General features: G+C 41.3%; 3 protein-coding genes across 5 annotated transcripts in view; 1 reads left to right on the forward strand and 2 right to left on the reverse strand.

The window, feature by feature from the left end:
* The window catches only part of ppat (phosphoribosyl pyrophosphate amidotransferase), a 15,309-nt gene extending 12,286 nt beyond the window's left edge, over positions 1-3,023 (reverse strand). Inside the window, exon 1 of one of the 2 annotated variants that reach the window (XM_005478888.4) lies at positions 2,404-3,023. In XM_005478888.4, coding sequence (XP_005478945.1) covers positions 2,404-2,531 — 128 coding nt within the window. In that variant the 5' untranslated portion in view covers positions 2,532-3,023. The remainder of the gene's footprint in view (positions 1-2,403) is intronic. The other variant, XM_003439929.5, reaches the window with a different exon arrangement.
* The window catches only part of paics (phosphoribosylaminoimidazole carboxylase, phosphoribosylaminoimidazole succinocarboxamide synthetase), a 12,218-nt gene extending 4,706 nt beyond the window's left edge, over positions 1-7,512 (forward strand). The window contains exons 7-15 of the mRNA XM_019351588.2: positions 3,192-3,231; positions 3,307-3,504; positions 5,419-5,597; positions 5,686-5,865; positions 5,977-6,090; positions 6,228-6,311; positions 6,515-6,695; positions 6,791-6,949; positions 7,197-7,512. Coding sequence (XP_019207133.2) covers positions 3,192-3,231; positions 3,307-3,504; positions 5,419-5,597; positions 5,686-5,865; positions 5,977-6,090; positions 6,228-6,311; positions 6,515-6,695; positions 6,791-6,949; positions 7,197-7,363 — 1,302 coding nt within the window. The 3' untranslated portion in view covers positions 7,364-7,512. The remainder of the gene's footprint in view (positions 1-3,191; positions 3,232-3,306; positions 3,505-5,418; positions 5,598-5,685; positions 5,866-5,976; positions 6,091-6,227; positions 6,312-6,514; positions 6,696-6,790; positions 6,950-7,196) is intronic.
* Positions 7,513-9,858: 2,346 nt separating this feature from the next.
* Positions 9,859-18,690, reverse strand: LOC100690982 (GTP-binding protein REM 2). Of its 2 annotated transcripts, none has more exons than XM_025903192.1 (6): positions 18,499-18,690; positions 17,999-18,050; positions 14,447-14,756; positions 14,255-14,328; positions 12,259-12,436; positions 9,859-10,500 (listed from the first exon to the last, which is right to left on the reverse strand). In XM_025903192.1, exons 2-6 carry the CDS (start codon positions 18,041-18,043, stop codon positions 10,208-10,210), a joined length of 900 nt encoding a protein of 299 aa, XP_025758977.1. In that variant the 5' UTR covers positions 18,044-18,050; positions 18,499-18,690; the 3' UTR covers positions 9,859-10,207. The 2 variants fall into 2 exon arrangements, with proteins under 2 accessions (XP_025758977.1, XP_003439804.1); XM_003439756.4 differs by lacking the exon at positions 18,499-18,690 and adding an exon at positions 18,196-18,492.
* Between the last annotated feature and the right edge of the window lie 287 nt (positions 18,691-18,977).

The raw sequence follows: 18,977 nt of genomic DNA on the forward strand, positions 1-18,977 counted from the left end.
TTGAGCTTCAAGAGGTCATGCTCGGTATATCAGAAACCTGTGCCAACTTCTTAAACACGAGGCAGAAGGTAAGACAGCCTTTCAAAAATGTCTAAAGACACACAGCCTGAATTACGCCAGTCCTATGATGTAGAACGAACTGTCAGGATGCAGGAGATCAGTTTAGAGAGCTACAATGTCTCAATATTTCTCTCCAAAGAACGTCACAAACCAACTCTGGTACGCAGGCTGTCTGTCGAGTCCCACACTGAGGCAAAAAAGGCAAAACAAATGATGCTTTCCAAAGCCTTTTTGAGAAGGCATCTACCATTGTGGTAGAACACAGTGCCACAAATCAGGCAACCACCCAAGTAAGCGATTGATGTTTTTCGCACAGCTTGCAAAGCATTTCAGCAAAATGGTCTACTGACACTGTAGAAACTGGAGAAAACCCTGCTTATTGGAAAAATTGATTCTGTGGTAGATGAATATCCAGAAATAGTCCTGCCCGTTTTCAGGCTTTACTACTCATTCAGTCCCAGGACAGAACCTGTAGAAATACAGGTTTTGCAACAGAGTTTAAGATTGTTGTATATTATAACGTTCACCTCCTCTGAATCAGGAAGGCACTTTACTGTGCTGAGCAAGTGCATGACCTGGCTGCATTCGGAAATATATAGCACTTTGTCATAACCACCAAAAAAAAGTGGTTATCCCAAAAAGAAAGTTAGTGTGCAAAGAAGCATGTGGCATATTTGGTGCTTTTATATGAAGTAATCCAATGCCCACTCAGAAAGAGTTGAGTGCTTGGTTGCCAGAACATTATAGAGAACCATGGTGTGGCTGTGGCTCTTTACACTTAACACAGCAATCCTTGCCTGGGATCCTCTTAAGAATAACATGTCCTTCTAATATAGATAGCTAAGGGAATGTTCCATTTTGAAAACCAATAACACTGCAAGAATTATTACAAAACATTAGGGATTAAATACAGTTAAATTATGGTATAGCAATCAAATGGCTGAGTACTCTCCAATACTGGAACAAGAAATTCATACATATGTTTTTTTGGTTTTATACTAAGTGATTTTTTTTGTCATCCACAGTGTTGAACCAAAAGTTGTGCGCGTGTATATAGCTCAACCTTAGGAAATATGCAAAGCTCGCTTTTATTCTTGCCTTAGTAATGTATTTACACATACATAAGCTTTTTTTTTTATAGTTTTCTCTAGACATTGACTGCTCTTTCACTCATTTTCAGTGTAGATCTTTTCACTGAGCATTTTTCACTCTTCATTTTTTTCATTTTTCAAATGTTTGACCCATGTCAAGGGGGGGGGGGGACTGTCATAGGACCTAAGAGATGGATTTGGTCCTTCAGCTGCTTCATGTACTGCTCACTGAATCCCGATCAGAAATCGTGGTCAGTGAGAGGGTGGCTGTAAAGATGTCATTCTTAAGGAGGGGGAGCATGGAGGAAAAGCTGAGGTATGCCAAATAACACAAGAACTGTACTGAAAAATCAGCGGTGACAGGTCTCATGTTCTAAATTGTTGGTTCAAACTGCCACCAGTGAGTTCAACAAAAAGCAAGAGGTACAACAGAGAGCCATCTTTAAAACACAGTGAAGGCTCTATCATGGTTTGGAGCGCCATTTCAGCCCCTCAAACCTGTCAAAGCTGATTCAATTATAATAAAGAAAAATACTGCCAGATCTAGCAAGGCGAGGAAGCATCTGATTGATGCCTCATTTTTCAGCACAGCAGTGATTCCAAACACACTGCCAATGCAGGAAAAGCATACCTGGACAGAAAGAACACACAATGAAACATGGTCAGTCATGGATTGGCCTCTCCAGAGCCCAGCCTCAACATTTTTAAAGCAATGTGGGATCACAGAATTGACAGACTGACAGAAAACAGAACAAGACGAAACAAACATCCAAAGAAGAACTTTGAATGTCCTTCAGCAAGCCTGGAGAACTAGTCTCGAAGGCTACTTACAGAAGTTACACGAATGTTTCCGTAAGAGAATTCAGGTTGTGTTGCAGAATAAAGGTTGTCATACTAATATTTATTTTAAAGCTCTTTAGAGTAATAAAAACTCAGTTTTTGTCTTATACAGCCTATTTCTATGCATATTTAAAAAGTCGCTACACTTTTTTTCTAATTTTCCTGCAAAATATAAAGAAATGGGGGGCGGGGGGGGTCAATATTTTTGCACAATACTGTATTTGCATGACGGTTGCTTTCTGCAAAAATTCACATCTGGCATTTGCATTTATGTTTTTCTTGCTCAAGTATGAGTCAGATTCAAATTTAAACCAAACATTTCATCTAAAATGCAAAGCTCGGACGTCATTAACTGGTGTGGTAACTTTTCAGTTGTTACAAATGTTGGAGTAACTGGTTTTCCGTTACTTACCTGTGCTGTAACGCCACCAACCCCAAAGTTAAGACCTGAGCCACCTCCAGCTGTGTGGGCCACTCTCCCGCAGCGACACACCCAAAGACTCCGCACTCCTCTCCAATACCCGACTCCTCGAACTCCATGGGCTCGCCAGTTGCCGATGCCTCTCGTATAAACTGCGGGAGTCTCGTGCCTAGTTGCCTGTGAGCAATAACCGTTCCCGCGCGTGCTTGTATGCGCGCCTGCCTGATACACGTTCGTGACCAAACACGTGCTTGCAACGATACAACGTGGTTTGTTAAAACATACCAAACTCAGCTGACACTGCTGAATTGGGCATGAAATCACGAGTAACAGAGTGAAATCAGACTAGACACGTTTTAACCTAACCTAACAACCGGTCCGCCATAACTAAAATCATAACGAATTAAATGAAATACGTGGAATTTTTCGAATAATTCTAATCAAACTAATCGATTAGGTCAAAAACCACACTATTTAGTCCTGGTGGAGCTTTTGATAAGACAACCTTCTCATCAAAGAGTAAAAGGATGAACTTTGGTAGAAAAACCACCAAAAGTTTTTTTTTCCTTTTTTTCTTTTTTTACGTCTTGTCTTGCAGTTTGAGCGTTTCCCTTTCACGTGGTAACAAATGCGCCGCTGTGATTGGTTGTTTAGATGAGTTGAGAACCGTGATTGGCTCCCGGCGCAAGTATGACACGGCCCACTTCCCCTCCCTGGCTGCCTGCACACCTTCTGCTTCTCAATAAGTTAACTGGCGTGTTTTGTGATTTGTCTTTCAGGACTGTTCAGGATCGACGAGCGCCATGGCATCCACCCCAGGTACTGCACGAGCGTTAATACGCACGTTAGCACTTAAGTTAGATGTGCATGTTTTAACTTTTTCCTTTTTTTCAGAGTTGAAAGTCGGCCAGAAGCTCAATGAGGGCAAGACAAAACAGATTTTCGAGCTCTTGGACCAGCCGGGACTGGTTCTAGTCCAGTCTAAAGACCAGATCACGGCTGGGAATGCCGTGAGGAAAGATCAGATGGAGGGCAAAGCTGCCATTGCCAACAAAACTACGAGCTGCGTGTTCCAGCTGCTGCAGGAGTCTGGTGAGGACTTATTGAATGTTTGTAGTGGGGGGAAAAAAACAGTATTCTGCAGTCTGAGTGGGTCGGGGCAGTTGTTTCAAACTCACCCTGAAGCAACTTTCCCACATGGAGAGAACCGTTGTTTGGTAATGCAGGCGCATTAAAGCGCATGTGTATAATTATTGCAGCTCTTTTTGTTTCCATAAAAAGTCCCTTACACTTGGCCAGTATCTAGGCACATTGTTTCTGCAGATGGTTTTGGGAGCAACAGATTGCATCAAAGGTAGATTGATTCAGTAGAGTTACTGGGAAAAAAACAAACTTTGGACTCATTGATCTTTTCAGTTTCAGTTAATGTGGGGGCTTAAAAGTTAAGAAAATATAAAACGTTTGTCACACTTTGTCAGAGCCCTGGCTCACATATTCAGTTTGCAGGATTTTTCTAAAATGCCATGGGATTTATTTAAATATCTCTGAAGTACATGGTGTTGAGAATAGATTCCTTGACATAGATCAGAGTTAAAGAGAATATAGTTTGAGATTGCTTGCAACATTATAATATTGTGGTTAATGAGTGTAAGAATACAAAATAGAAAATAGGCCTGTTATGGGAACAAAGAACTGAGGTACAGGGCAGGAGAACAATCAACCCCCACCCCCAGGACAGTAGCAAGAGTTACTGAGGGTGAGGAGCAGACAAAGGGCAAACGGACACTACCATAAAAGGAGATGGGGGTCAGGGTGTCAGCACCCTTGGCCACTGTACTAGTGTATTTCCATTGTGGGGGTGTTTACTGTAGGGGAGAGGAGTGTGCTGATCTCCAGATGCATCTGTAAGAATAATGGGTAATAAAAGGATTGTGTAAAACATGGAAACATCTCAGCGTGATCTCTACCAGGATCAAAAGAATCGCAGAGACCGGCGTTGTCTCGACAATTGTAATCAGTTTTCCACAAATGGGAAGCTTAATTCGGTTCTTCTCAGTTTTGCAACTTTTTAAAAATGACTTCTTCTTTTTTTTCTTCTTCTTTTTTTTTTTTTTTTTTAACATTCTGAATGACAATCCACTAAGAACTTAATTTTATGTTGTGTTTCATGGATGGTGGGGGCAGGCTGAATTGAACAGAAATGACAGTCTTGCAAAAATACTTAAATACGAAGGGCATGCAAGATTTACATGATCTCAAAATTACTTTCCATATTACTTTAAAGTATAAGCAATTGGATAATTGTAACCATCTTGTGTGTGAGGCGTAGGTCAGTCAAGCTGTAGTAATGGCTGCCTTGTGACTTGATGTGTTTCCACTTAGAATTAACCAGATCTAACCAACCACATCCCACCCACTTGACCCTAATCAAATATAGGTTTAAATCATGGTAACTTGAAGAGCCATCTGTGTGCCAGTTGTTGTGGAAATTTTAATTACCAAAGCCTGCAGACGGGATGAGTTGTAACAACACCTTTATTTCAGCTATCTCATGCATGAGGAGGGACGTCAGTCAGGGGGCACTGAAAGTCGTCTCTCACAATGAACAGTTCAGGTCCTTTTTATACACAGTCACAGAACAAAAGGCTTTTACAGTTGCAGTTCACACCTTGGCTCTAAACAGACAGACTCTCCGTCACCTGTGTGAATCTCCCCCATTTTGGGGTCAAGCCTTCCTGTGTGAGCTTCCGCATCCTGGGAGACATTCACCAGTTTCTCACCGTCTGTTTCCCAGCGTGAATGAGGTGTGAACCAGACATACTAAACTAAGTAACATGAAAGCAAGACAATACATTAAAGGACAATACACTAAAGAGAAATCCCACAACACGGTGTATACAAATTAAATAAAATATATATGTTTTTCTAATCTCACGTGGTTGCAGATATTGGAATTTGTCCATTAGTTTGAGGTTGCTCTAATACCCACCCTTTTTTTCCCCCCAGGCATTAAGACAGCCTTTGTTAAGCAGCACTCGGACACGGCGTTCATTGCATCGCACTGTGAGATGATACCCATTGAGTGGGTATGTCGCAGAGTGGCGACTGGATCTTTCCTCAAGAGGAATCCAGGAGTCAAAGAGGGCTACCGCTTTTCTCCCCTAAAGATGGAGATGTTCTTTAAAGTGAGTCTTCCAGGCGTGCAGTGATTCTCTCGATGCGCCTTCAGTCTGTGAGTGTTGCATGCAAACTCATCAATGATTATGTTTTTAGGATGATGCCAACAATGATCCTCAGTGGTCAGAGGAGCAGCTGCTGGAGGCCAAATTCTGTCTGGCTGGGCTCACTATTGGTCAGTGTGAGGTGGACATAATGAATCGCAGCACTGTGGCCATTTTTGAGATTCTGGAGAAGGCCTGGGCCACTCAGAACTGCACCCTGGTGGACATGAAGGTAGGCTGTGCAGCACCTCCCCCTGCTGGTTAATGTCATATCTTGGTGCAATCACATTTCTTCTGCGCATGCAGCAGAACTACAACTAAGGACTTTTTTCTTTGCTTATAGATTGAATTTGGTGTCAATGTGAAAACTCAAGAGATTGTGCTTGCTGACGTGATCGATAATGATTCATGGAGGCTTTGGCCAGCTGGAGATCGGAGCCAGCAGAAAGATAAACAGGTCATGGATTGACTTGACTTTATTTTCATGCTGATATGAAAAAAAGATTCAAGCCTAAAACTGTTTTTGTTTTTTGTTGTTGTTGTTTTTGTTTGTTTGTTTGTTTGTTTGTTTGTTTGTTTTCTTCCCCTTTGTAGGTGTACAGAGACCTGAAGGAGGTTACCCCAGAGGCAATGCAGATGGTGAAGAAGAATTTTGAGTGGGTCTCTGAAAGGGTCAAGGTACAGCAAACAAATGTCTCTAATCTATTCTTTATCTTGTAGGAGTATTGTGCTTTGATTATCCTAACCAACAGACATTGTTCAACGTCACAAAAGCCTGCAGCTGCTTTTTATGTAATTCAGGAAAAAACAGTACAATTTTTCTTTTGAGCAGCCAAAAACTGAAATAAACTGATGATGCAATGGTTTCTGTGCATCTACAGTTGCTGCTGGAGCCCCAGGCAAGCAGCAGGGTGGTGGTTTTAATGGGTTCCACCTCAGACATGGCCCATTGTGAGAAGATAAGAAAGGCGTGCACCTCCTACGGGATCCCCTGCGTCCTCAGAGTCACCTCGGCACACAAGGGTCCAGATGAGACACTCCGAATTAAGGCTGAATATGAAGGTGTGCTGTAATATTGACATAATTCCATCTTTATACTGATCTAGGGATTTTTGATAATCTGATAATTTCTCTATGCTTTTTTTTTTTTTTTGCAGGTGATGGGATACCCACTGTATTCGTGGCTGTGGCTGGGAGAAGCAACGGCCTCGGCCCAGTGATGTCTGGTAACACGGCTTACCCTGTTATCAACTGCCCTCCTCTCACTCCAGACTGGGGTTCACAAGATGTCTGGTCATCCCTCCGAATGCCAAGTGGTGAGAAGAGCTCATTAGAATAGAATGCCTTTATTGTCACTATACAGATGTACAATGAGATACAGAGCATCTCCTACTCAAACATGTGGGAGAAGCAGGGGGTGGGGAGGTGGGGGGTGCATAGTTTTTGCAGCACTATATACATGTGCAGTGTGAATCATACATACAGTTTTAATTTTTTAATTTTAATTTTTTTCCCCCTTATGGTAACCAAGTCTTTCTTCTGCTTTATTTATTTGTCCTGCAGGTCTTGGCTGCTCCACAATATTGTCTCCAGAAGCTTCTGCTCAGTTTGCAGCGCAGATCTTCGGGTTGAGTGACCACCTGGTGTGGTGCAAACTGAGGGCATCCATGCTCAACACCTGGGTGTCTCTCAAGCTGGCTGACAAGAAGTTACAGGCCTGCAGCCTCTGAAGAGCCCAGCGTGCTTTGCACTTTAACACACTGTCTTTGTTTACTATTAAAACCCATTAACTGTAGATGTTTGTCACACATATCATTCCATTAAATTATAAGCAATTGGCTAATTGTAAATGATTAAAGCTTATATGTGTTTCTGTGCATTTTCTTTCTTTAAGACACATTTTTATAAGTTTATATACTCATATTCATGAATCCAATGATAGTTTGGAGGTTTTCATGATTTCTTTGAACTTTTGTTTTTCCAAGGTTGTAATGAGTGCACTTCATATGTCCTTTTAAAAAAAAAAAGGTGCAGAGCTTTGAGATAATTACCCAGGTTCTAAATTATACATACTGGCTCACCTACATACATGCATACATATATGAGTGAGTGTATGCATGTATTTTTAAAAAATGGAGTTGAAGGTTTACGATGTCTTAACTTGACAATGCCAAGACCTGTTAACTCCTTATTAAACCACTTCCCATTGTTGTCACCGTTTGGCTTTCAAGCCTAACGCTGTACCGACTGTTGTGTGTTGTGGTGCTACTGTCATGCTCTGGGGCTGTTTTGCTGCCAGCAATAATGGCACATTGCACAAAAGAGATGGAATAACGGACTACCTCAAAATTCAACATCAGCTATATTTAACATCTATATGGTTAAAACTTGGACCCAATTGGATGTTCCGACAGGGCAATGACCCCAAATACACAAAGCTGTTCAAATAATAGATGAAGCAGGCCAACATTAAACTGGCGTAATGGCCTTCCCAAATCCCTGACATCTCCTCTACTAAAAATGTGCGGACTACGCTTAAAGGCTGGGTTAGTGCCAGTAAATGAACTCTACCAGTCCTGCCAATAAGAGTGGTCATATATCCCAACCAGAACTATGTGAGAAGCTTGTTGATGGCTACCAAAAGCCTGGTGAAAGCGCACCTTGCTAAGGGCCATTAAATTGAACAGTAGTAGCCATGAAAATCTAACATAAATTGAAAATAGTGTACCCAGTTCTTGTTTTAGATCTATGCTGTACAATCATTCAGCCTTGGAAAATGAATAAATTACCAAGACATTTAATGTCATGTTCAAAAATACCCCAAAATATGAGGAAATAGTTCAACAAATCTATACATTTGGGAAAAATCGGATAACTTTAGGGCTATTTAAATCATTAATGTAGGGAGATGAGGAGGAGCAATTTCTACCTCAGTTTAAAACCAGAAGAAAGACAGTTTTTCTGCAGATACTTGCCCAATGGTTTTATCACCATGAGCAAGATTTCATACTGTGGAGTAGCTTTGCTAAATATGGATAATTTCAACAGAGGACAAGTTAAAAATAAGCAAAATGTTGGGCATGGTTTAAGAGACTACTGTTGGCTCAGGTGCAAAATCTTCATGTGCTCCTTACAGAGTTGCTGCATCCTTTTTTTATACCTACAATATCAGTCTAAGCACTTAATACATCTGTACTTGTATTTATTTTTAAAAATCAAAAGGATTCCCGTGTGAATCTGCATGTAGTAAATATGGTGATTTGTTGCATGGAGGCATGCAAGATAGCTGCTTTTCATCTAAGCTAAGTGGCTTGCAAGCAAGTCATGAACTGGGATGCAGAGCTTCCTTTCTATTACTAAACCTTCACCTTACGTTTGCAGCTCATTCTTATGCATTCATGTTCCACATGCTGCAGGACCTGAAATCAGCCACACGAGGGAGCCTGCACCCCATGTTCACGATCCAAAATCTTAACCTTTCATTTCGTTCCAGTAGTTTGCAGCCAAGGGAATGAGTCAGAATATCATGCCACCATTTTATTTTTTACTTGTATTATAGCTCAGCTCTCCCTTTGATAACAAATGATGGGTATAATGACCTGTGATGTGCTAAATCTTTGTTCACGTGTGGGTGTCAGTGGGAGGATGGAAGTGCTGAGGGTTCCGAGCGTGGTTCACATGAGTGCATGGAGGCTGATATCTGATAATAATAATAATAAAAAAAAGTCTTTGCATTTTAATTTGGATCGAATTCCATACTTAAAAATATGATTTGCTGCACGAATCATCCTTCTTCTCTCGCAGTCGACATGCACCAGAAAGGGTAGAGGTGCAGTCACAGAGCTGAAATGGACATAATGTGTAAGTCTCAACGACTCCAGGTTTCCTTGACAACAGTAACATGGCAACAATCACTCCATATACAATAATCTCCCTTTCCCTTTTCTGCTCCTTCTCTTATTCTCATGCTGGGCTCTTTGGGTCCATTTTTTTTAAAGCTCTTTAATTCCCGCCTGTCATCACTGGCCTTTCACTGTTTTACTGCGTACTACAATAGCTCACGAACAGTAAATGAATCATCAGAAAAGCATAACCTGTAAATGAGTTATGAAAATGTGTGGTCATGACTTTATCTGTGGCTTGGACTGTTTTTATGTGATTTTCTATTCAGTGTATAAAACACGTGGTAGATAGTAAAATAACAGACCTCAAGGCCACTCTGCACTCACTTTCTCAAGACTCAAAAAAGCAATTTATTTAGTTCTCAAAGCTGTGAAGGTTGCAGTTAAATGTCACTACTACAGTTTATTTACATGTTTCTACAACGGTATTTAATCATCTCCTTTTCTGTGTACAGAGTTTCTATATCATCCTATCAACAATCATCCTCTGATGGGTGAGTCTCACAACAATGTCCTGTTATCACTGTTTCCTTCACATTTTCTTAGTCACTCAACTCCTCCTGTCTTGTCTACTCATTTGCATCACTACATCTTCTTCTCTTTGTTGGTATAATACATCCCTTCCAGCTATCCCTGTTAACAATCTAACCACTTGCTCCCCGTGGGGCACCATCACAGCGCCCCCAGATCATGGCAGGAGCGGGACTTCTGCCTCAGAAACTTCCCCACCTCTCGCTCTCGAGGGTACCGAGGCACCAGACTGGACAGGAAACGTTTGGCACGAGATGTGATGCTTTCACGTTGCCCTCCTCCGCTCATGTCCTCGGCGCTGGTCCCCGGAGGCCAGGGAGACTGGCCCCTGGCTAGTCGCACCGCACACTCCAGGAGCTCCACGGTACGGTGATCCAGAGAGGCGGAGATCTCCAGATACAGACAGTTGAAAAGGGCAGCGCTAGACATGGCCTCTGAGAGAGAGGAAAACAGGAGATGGAGGAGATCAGAAAAAAGGCAGCTGTCACAGCTTATATTCAGAGCCACAGTCTTTTCATCCATTATAAACCTTTTGATTCTTTCTTCACCTGTAATAGATTGTTGGTAGTAGAGTTCCAAGCCTGGGCATGTCTAAGAGGAAGAGCTGCATGTCAGCCTCCAGTGACGACTAAGAAGGCTACTCTAACAAAACACAATACTTGGGAAATATGCGATAAAAATGTTCCCGCTTAAGGTGGAAACAACAAACATGTTTCACCACTTGAGGCAAAAACACACCAGGGAATACAACCAGGCTATGAAAGAGGAGATACCAGCAGCTGGTGATGTCCAACCCAAAAACAAACAAGCGACTCCACTGAGATTTACTAGCTACACTCAGTACTCCATGTGACAGGTTTTTCTACAATATCTCAGGTCTTCAGTTTTATTATCTGTCGTGGAGCTTCTAATGAGTTACAAGGTTAAATTACTTTTGTTACTGTGTTAAGTGTTAGGCACTTGTTAAGGATACTTTAGCGCTCATGTAATGCTTGCAGGTATGCAAGCTGCAAGCATTAAGAAAATGTTCAGTTTTAAAAAAATATATACTGTCACAAATATTATGGTCACAAAATTTTCTTGAAATGTTGAGAACTACGTTGCAGGTTTATGATCCGTGCCTTAATCGGTGTTCAGAGTACAGAAAAAGGCCATTATAATAACATAAACCATCACACAAACCTGGCCTTAAGCAACAAGAGGGTGCCCATTTATCCCAGGCCCACCCTTATTTCCAGTCAGCACATCGTAAAACACACTGTAAAGTATGGCTGAATAAATGAAATAGATCTGTGTGTACACAGCTGAATCAATAAGGACAGGTAGCTGTAAATATTGTGACTACATGGTAAGTCATTAGCAACCATGCTATGTTGTGTATCATCTAAGGCTTGTAACTGGGATTATGGAAGGATCTTCTACTCAAAGGAGCAATTACCCTTTAAAAGTGAAATTTTCAGGTTTAAAGTCTCAAAAAGATAACTAAAACAGCAAGAGCAAGCTTTTATCTCTTGGTAATGAAAACTGTGCTGGAGGGAAGATGTCTGCATGCTAAGTGAGATATCTTTCATAGTTTTCCAACTGTGCAAAACACACGCAATACGAAGTATGTCATCAAGAGGTTTATACAACAACTGGATCGCCTGTGATAGTGATAGTTAATATTTACTGATTAAGTAAACAAGGAGAGAGTTTGTATAAAGTAAGCTAAATCAAGCTGGAATTTTTTTCTTTAGTTTACTTTAGTTTCTTTATATAGTTCTGTAGCACATTTGTCTTTAGTTTCATCTTCACTGCAGGCCATGATCTCCCTCTGCAGGGTTATTTAAATAAGGAGTATGGCATACACTGGGTTGAATAGTATGTAGTTTCATAGGCCGTGTGATATAAGACTGTGGCGTGTGGACAAGTAGGGTAGTCACGGTGAACAGGCTTTTGCTTTAACTGTAATTAAACTCCCACACTACAATAAAGCATGACATTCACATTTACGTTGTTTACGGAGAGAAAGAAAGAGCGTAAAATGTCAGCGTCAAGTGTAATGAAGAAAGCCAAAACAGAACTAAACTGTGAAAAGAATCTGCTTCCAAAGGAAATGTTTATACTTTATATGAAAGTGTAATATAAAGTGTAATGTATCAAAAAAAATTTTTTACATATAGTAGGTGACTTGGAAAAGATAATCATCTCACCTTGAGAGGTGACCTCACGCGTGCGAACGAGGTCACTCTTATTACCAACGAGGATTATTGGAGTCTGGGGCTGAGTCTCTCTCAGGAGAAGCCGAAGTTGAGCGGTACGGTGGAAGCTACGCCTGTCAGTCACCGAAAACACCAAGACGCACACCTCACACTGCAGAGCCGACAGGTCCTTAATGACAAGCACAGGGACAGAGGATGATGCATTTTTGTCCTTTGTGAAATATAAGACACTAAAATAGAAATGAAAAAAGAAACAAAAACAAACTCAAAGGTTCTAATTCGAACTGATGTAGTGTTTTGCATATGAATCAAAGTCTTTTTCCTTCATAATGCTTTACTTTCCATTATGAAGGAAAGTAATATTCTGATGAATATTTCCACCAACCCGAAAAATTCCACCAACCCTAAAAATACAGAAAACAGAAAGATTGTGTTTGAAGAAACAGCAGGTGGCTGATCTGTCTTTTTAATATTACCTGAAACCCTTGTTAGTCAACAGCTGCACACTCCTCTCCGAGCAGCAAAGGGACACAAAGACTCCAAAAATATCGAATTCCTGAGTGATTTCTTCACACAAAATGAACTCAGCATCACGCCGTCTTTAGTCAGTGCTGCCATGGTCCACTGAGTTTTCATTAAATTTTAATTAAGTCTACAACTGAGCATAGACCAAAAGGAACTTATGAACCCTAATGGTGTAACTGGGAAATTAGATAAGTAGATTCCTTGGTGTGGTAGTTAGCGCTGCAACCTCAGATTTCAATCCACGTGCCAACTGAGGCCTTTCTGTGTGGCGTTTGCATGTTGTCCCCGTGCCTGTGTGGGTTCTCACAAGGTACTCCAGCTTCCTCCCAGGGTTCAAAGACATAATTGGCGTTTCTAAATTGGCTGTAGGTGTTAATGTGAGCATAAATAGTTCATTTGTCTCGCTATGTAATCCCTACAACACACTGGTGACCTGTCCAAGCTCTACCCCACCTCTCGCCCCACAATAGCTGGGGTAAGCTCCTGCCACAACCCTGAATTGGACAAGTAATTATAAGGATGGACGGATGGAGATTCCTTATAAAGCCACAGTTTTAGTGTGTTTTAGCATTTCTCACATCTGGTAGCACAAGGAGTAACACATTATAATCCCCCACATCAGAAAAGACAGATTGTGCCACAAGAGTGTAGCTTCAGCGTTTTCGCACATGCACCTAAATCAGAAACATTAATGCAGTCATTTGGCACACCAGCTCTGTGGGCGACTCCTTCTCTGTCCCTCTGTATGTTTCTCTCTCTCCTATTCACATCCACACATGGATGCCTCAGAGCTGCACTCGCGGGAAAAGAAGAAAGTGCGGAAAACAACCTGATAATGAGCTTTCCTTCAGTCGACCAGATGCAGATGCCGCAGATTGACTGTCCCCTTTTTGTCCAACAATTCTCTGAGCTTGACAGTTTTTGTTACAGTGATGGCAATAAACAGGGTGCTCCAAATACTGTGCACACTGTGAGCAGATCAAATGCTAAATATGCAGTAAGCATTTGTTTATATGTTGTAACTGAACCATTTTTTATGTCAAATGGAAGCTGTATTAGTAATCTATCAGAGGCAGTCTACCCTGCCCCCACCAATAAGATTTTGCCCACGAGTGCTGTGATATACTCGTGTTCATGCATTAATATGCTGTCAGTTCTGCTTGCAAATTTCTCTACACGCTCTTTCAAACTCTTTTTCTATTACCCTAGTTAATCTCCTTATACAGTGAAGCTTTATCCCTCCCAGCACACAGAGTTCTTCAAATACTGAAAAGCAAATGAAACCAAGTGCTGAAAAATCCAAACTGTAAAGGAGCAATTTAAGCTTCTTCTTTTTAAAGCAGTCCAAGTATTCAGCACAGAAGAGCAGCTGAACACACTGTATACAGCTGCACAGAGGGCTCACTGACCTAATGAGGGAGCAGGAAGCGGAGTGGGAGCTATGAAGTGTTGTTTGGCTCACCTGTCTCCAGTTGTCATAGATAATGATGGTGCTCTCCTCATCATCCACGGTAACTGTGTGCACATAACCCTCCCCTAAGGACAAAGGGAGCAGCAGTTAGGTCTCAGGAGGGAAATGGGCACTGTGATTTATTTACTTGCTGCTCACTTACTCCACTGCAATACATTGCTCTGCATACAAACAGCACTGTACCATCAGAATCCACAGACGCAGTCCTGTCCATGTCTCCTGCGAGGGCCAGGGCCAGAGAGGACTTCCCGACGCCATTCTGCCCCAGGAGAGCAATCCTTAGTGGCCCGTCTGGTCTGCCCTCCACAGTCACGGTTGGAGTATCATCCAAGGCAGGGCTGAAACTGTTTGGGGACACCGAAGGCCCGGCCGCACCTGACGTCCAGTCGCATTCATCGTGGACGGCTTCTTCTCGCCTGAGCTGGTGCTTAATTGGCAGAGGAGTGCTTCCTCTGCGAACGGTCGGTGTGCTGGGCAGAGTCATACTGTCACACTGGTGGGAAAGAAGAACATAGACAGACAGTGTAACACTCGTGAAATAGTGATTCCCACATGCCAACCAGAGCAAATCCCAAAACCTGATCTACATGAACCTCTCCTTATTTTTTCCCTATATTTTTACTGTTGTGGATGCTATGTGCAAAAATGTTTGTGATCATAAAGCTCAGGCTTTAGGTTGTAGATATCCCTGACAGGATCATCTCAGGCACACAGCACTGGCTGTGGCTTTGCCCTAAGGTTCAGGATAAAAATAAATAAGGATTATTCTGAACTGGAAAGAATGTAGTTTAAAAAAATGAGCAGTTCCCCTTAAATGGACTTCAAAAACAGAAAGACCTTCTTTTTAAAACCCTGAAAATTCAAAGAGTGCACAGGGAGATATACTTATTAGTCACTAACATAAGTGAAGCACTGGAAATCCTTGCTTCAATAAATCTCATAATGAACAAAAAGCTCCTCCGTGGCCTATCAACACAGCAATACTAGGATGGAGTAGAACCTGACTAACCGCTGGACCTGATATTACTCTTTGCAAGCAGCCCAAGGGGAACACATTACATATATAATGAATAATATCAGGGTTATTGTTTATAGACTTTTTAGCAATGCATTTTATAAAGTAGTGACATAGCCTACACGAAGACAAGTTTGCTTAGCTGTAATACATAGTCTGCTATTTGTGCAGCAAAATCCCCAAAAGAGTCAAACTATATGATGATACTATTTCAAATTGATCCAGTCCATCATATTCTTCATTATATTCTGTGAAAATGTTTCTCACATCATCAACACATTCATCCTGTGAAGCTTGGGTTCATGTTTTAACACCTAGAGCAACCGTTTAGTGTCAACCTGACAACAGACTACAGACGAAGGTCAGCGAAAGGAGGTAAGCAATGTGGCAATAAATAGACTCTGGATATAAATATGCAGATTCTGTGGGCAAGAGCTTTGGTACTGAAAGCTTTTTAGTTTTTGTTTGCAGTACTGAGCAATCATGTTTGAGTAGATTTGGGTTGCATGGAAATAAACAAACCCTGCAAAGAGCAAAAGAGAGATTATATTTGCTTAGATTAAATTTCAAGACCATCAGCTGTCATGTGATGAAGATTTATGTCTTTATTAGGTTTTTTAAAAACAAATTTATCTTCATTATCAAACAATTACAGGTGCACAGAACAGGAATTCTTGGCCCAAATAGGCTTTGTTGTCCCAAAGGCTGAGTCATCAGATGATAACACATGGGTATCCAGGTTGGGTAGCAGGTGTTGTAATCTTAGCTTTTCTTCTCCTGCTACTATTTATTTATTTATTTACCTTTGAGCAAGAATTGAGAGTTGTGTTATAGGACACCCTTTTCAAAATGTTTACAACTATGCCTTACAATTTTTCCCACCATTGCTTACACAGTGTTCATCTTGTCTCTGTGATGACACCACAGGGCAGATACGGCTGTAAGTCTTAAAGATATTGAATGAGTGTTGAATGGGTTTAAATGCAATGCCAAGTTAATCTGACATCAATAAACTTGTTACACATTGAATCAGCTGGGATCAAATTTGGCATTGTGTTTGCGCTATAGATTGTATATAAAATCTATCCTGCCATTGCCTTTTGGTTTGTGAAGTCCTGTGAAGTCATTCCTGCCAAATTAGTACTTTGAACCAGTTGTGATGAGTGAGGGTGGGATTCAATGGAGAAACCAAAAAACACTGTAAGCGACCTCTCAGTCATAAGGTAGACCAGCCCTATAGCTCTGCTTAATTGTCTTTCTGTATCTAATCAGAGCCATTATTTAAAAAACGAAGACCCTGGTGTATTTAACATGATTTGAGACAAGCGACTGGGACCATAACTCACCAGAAACATCTTAAATGGGACCATAGAGCAAGAGAGCATTAGGGTCTATTTCCTACAGACTTCTTTTCAGTGGCAACCAGAAGACTCAACCCCTGCTGGTGCTTGGAAATAATGCAGGTCTAAGGCACTGTGACTGGCTTAAATCTCAGTCCATTTAGAACCTACGTCAGTCTTTTAGATATATTTGTGCTTTGCGATATTGCATGGATCCAATACCAAGTAAATAGAGGGCCAGTATTGCTGATACCAATAGCGATACTGATAACTTTAACCTATAAAGGCAGCTTATGTAGGTGAGATCAGTATGTCATGATTTATGAGATCACCTCTAAATCCCTGTGGTTTTTATTTTTCATAATAATTAGTTAACACAACAAAACAGGCCTTTCAGCTTTTCATGTATTTTGAAACTGGATTTCTTCTTTTGGAGACCTGAAATGTAAATGTGTGCTGCATACTGAATCCTAGCGGTTAGAAACAAAGTATCATTTCTATTGCGCTAGTATCGATCAGATACCGATAGCACCGTATGTATATCGATAAACTATTGGTATTTGGACCAGTTCTCCCACCTCTAATATATAATCTACGATTTATGTCCGCATGATACTATCTATTCTTGTTTAAGCTGTTTTTGTAACTCTTAAAGAAAAAAAATTGGCATTTTAGCTGCTAAATTCTACTGTGTCCATTATTTAGTCAGAGGATGTTTTAAAAAACACCAAATTATTTTGTCTACTGAGTGCTATATATATTTTTTTTTCATTTTCAGTGGCTGCCTGGAGTGGATAGAAAACAACAATGGCAACTTAGTAAGTAATTTTTGAAAATGCACCCCTATATTTTCAGAAATTAATAAATCTATTTATTGGTAGGACTTCTGAGGATTAATGTTAATTAGTGGGGTAAACCTGTTGCTTAAAGGCTAACCTTGTGTTCTTGGAACTGAGCAGCAACCAGAACATAGCAGACTCCCGTAAATAGAAGTAGCAATAAAGTCAGAAGTGGTGACAATTAACCTGAGAGTAAAGGTGTAATGAAAACCAAAATCAGTCGAAAGACAACATAAAGTTCTTGGAGGGCTGAAATGACATTTAAAGTTTGAGCTGCAAGCCACCGAGTGAGTTAATTATTGAGCACCATTATAATTGGTTGTTTATTGCATTGTGTTTAAAATTAGTCATTGTAGCCGTAACCCCATTAGAAACTGACTCCTAGTATTTTGTAATGCAGGACACCCCCTCCCTGCACCACCACCACCTACCTACAACACTCACACACACACACACATTCAGCAAGAATACCATACATCGTCACCACATAACCTCAGTTCCCTTCTTTTTTTTCTTTTCCATTCGGGCTCCTGCGCCTTACCTTGGCCGCATTCTCCTCGCTGTCTTCGGGCACATCTGTCGGCATCTGCAAACTGAAATCAAGCGATCGGAAATGAGGACTCCAGAAGATATACAGGGAAGAGCATCATCACCATTCTTCCTCCTCAACCATGCCACCCCCACCCACCACTCTCACTTTATGAACCCCTTATCAAGCAGCCCGGTATGATCTCTCACCTGTCAGGTGGTTATCGGCAACTAAAAAGTAAGCACTAAGCACGGTCTCTCTCTCTCTCTTTCTCAATCTTCCCTCCCTAGCGCTCTCTCTCTCTCGCTCTCTCTCTCTCTCTATCTCTCTCTCTCAATCTCTCTCTCTCTCTCTCACACACACACACTCTCTCTCGCTCTCTTGCTCTCTCTCTCTATTCCTCTCGCTCTTCGCTGTCATTCTGTGTTCTCAGGTTAGGGCCCAGGTCCAGATCGGTAAGTCAGTACTGCCATTCATCATCAGCACTCCCCAGACTGACTACTGTGACTCACTGACTTGACGCCTAAAAAGCTCTCCAGATCTTGATTTGCTGCAGAGAGAGGAGAGGTGACACCACTACCACGTGCTGGAAATGTTTACTGCAGGTGCATGCAGCCCGGTGATAGCAGTGAAGCGTGATGCATGCATGCATGCAGGTAGGCAGCAGTGCTGTAGGAAGATGCTCAGAGTCACGAAGCGTTCACTGACCTCTGGTAGATTGAGGCGATGCAGGAAGCAACCGCTAGGGGGCATTATAACATCAGTAATCACATTCCTAATTGACTTTTTTTTTTTTTTTTTTTTTTTTTTTTTTGCGTGTGAGAGAATGTTTAAAATGTGTTATTAGGTTATCCCTGCTGCAAAACAGAGACTTGATTGCCTACCCATTTGCTTATAAAGTTTAATAGCCCTACTTTTTATTTTCTTTGAAGACACACACAAGATTTTATTTGACACATTCATTTCCAGTTCACCAAAGTATTTTCTAGTC

This window comes from Oreochromis niloticus, linkage group LG23 (assembly GCF_001858045.2).
Source record: "Oreochromis niloticus isolate F11D_XX linkage group LG23, O_niloticus_UMD_NMBU, whole genome shotgun sequence".
Lineage (NCBI taxonomy): Eukaryota > Metazoa > Chordata > Actinopteri > Cichliformes > Cichlidae > Oreochromis > Oreochromis niloticus.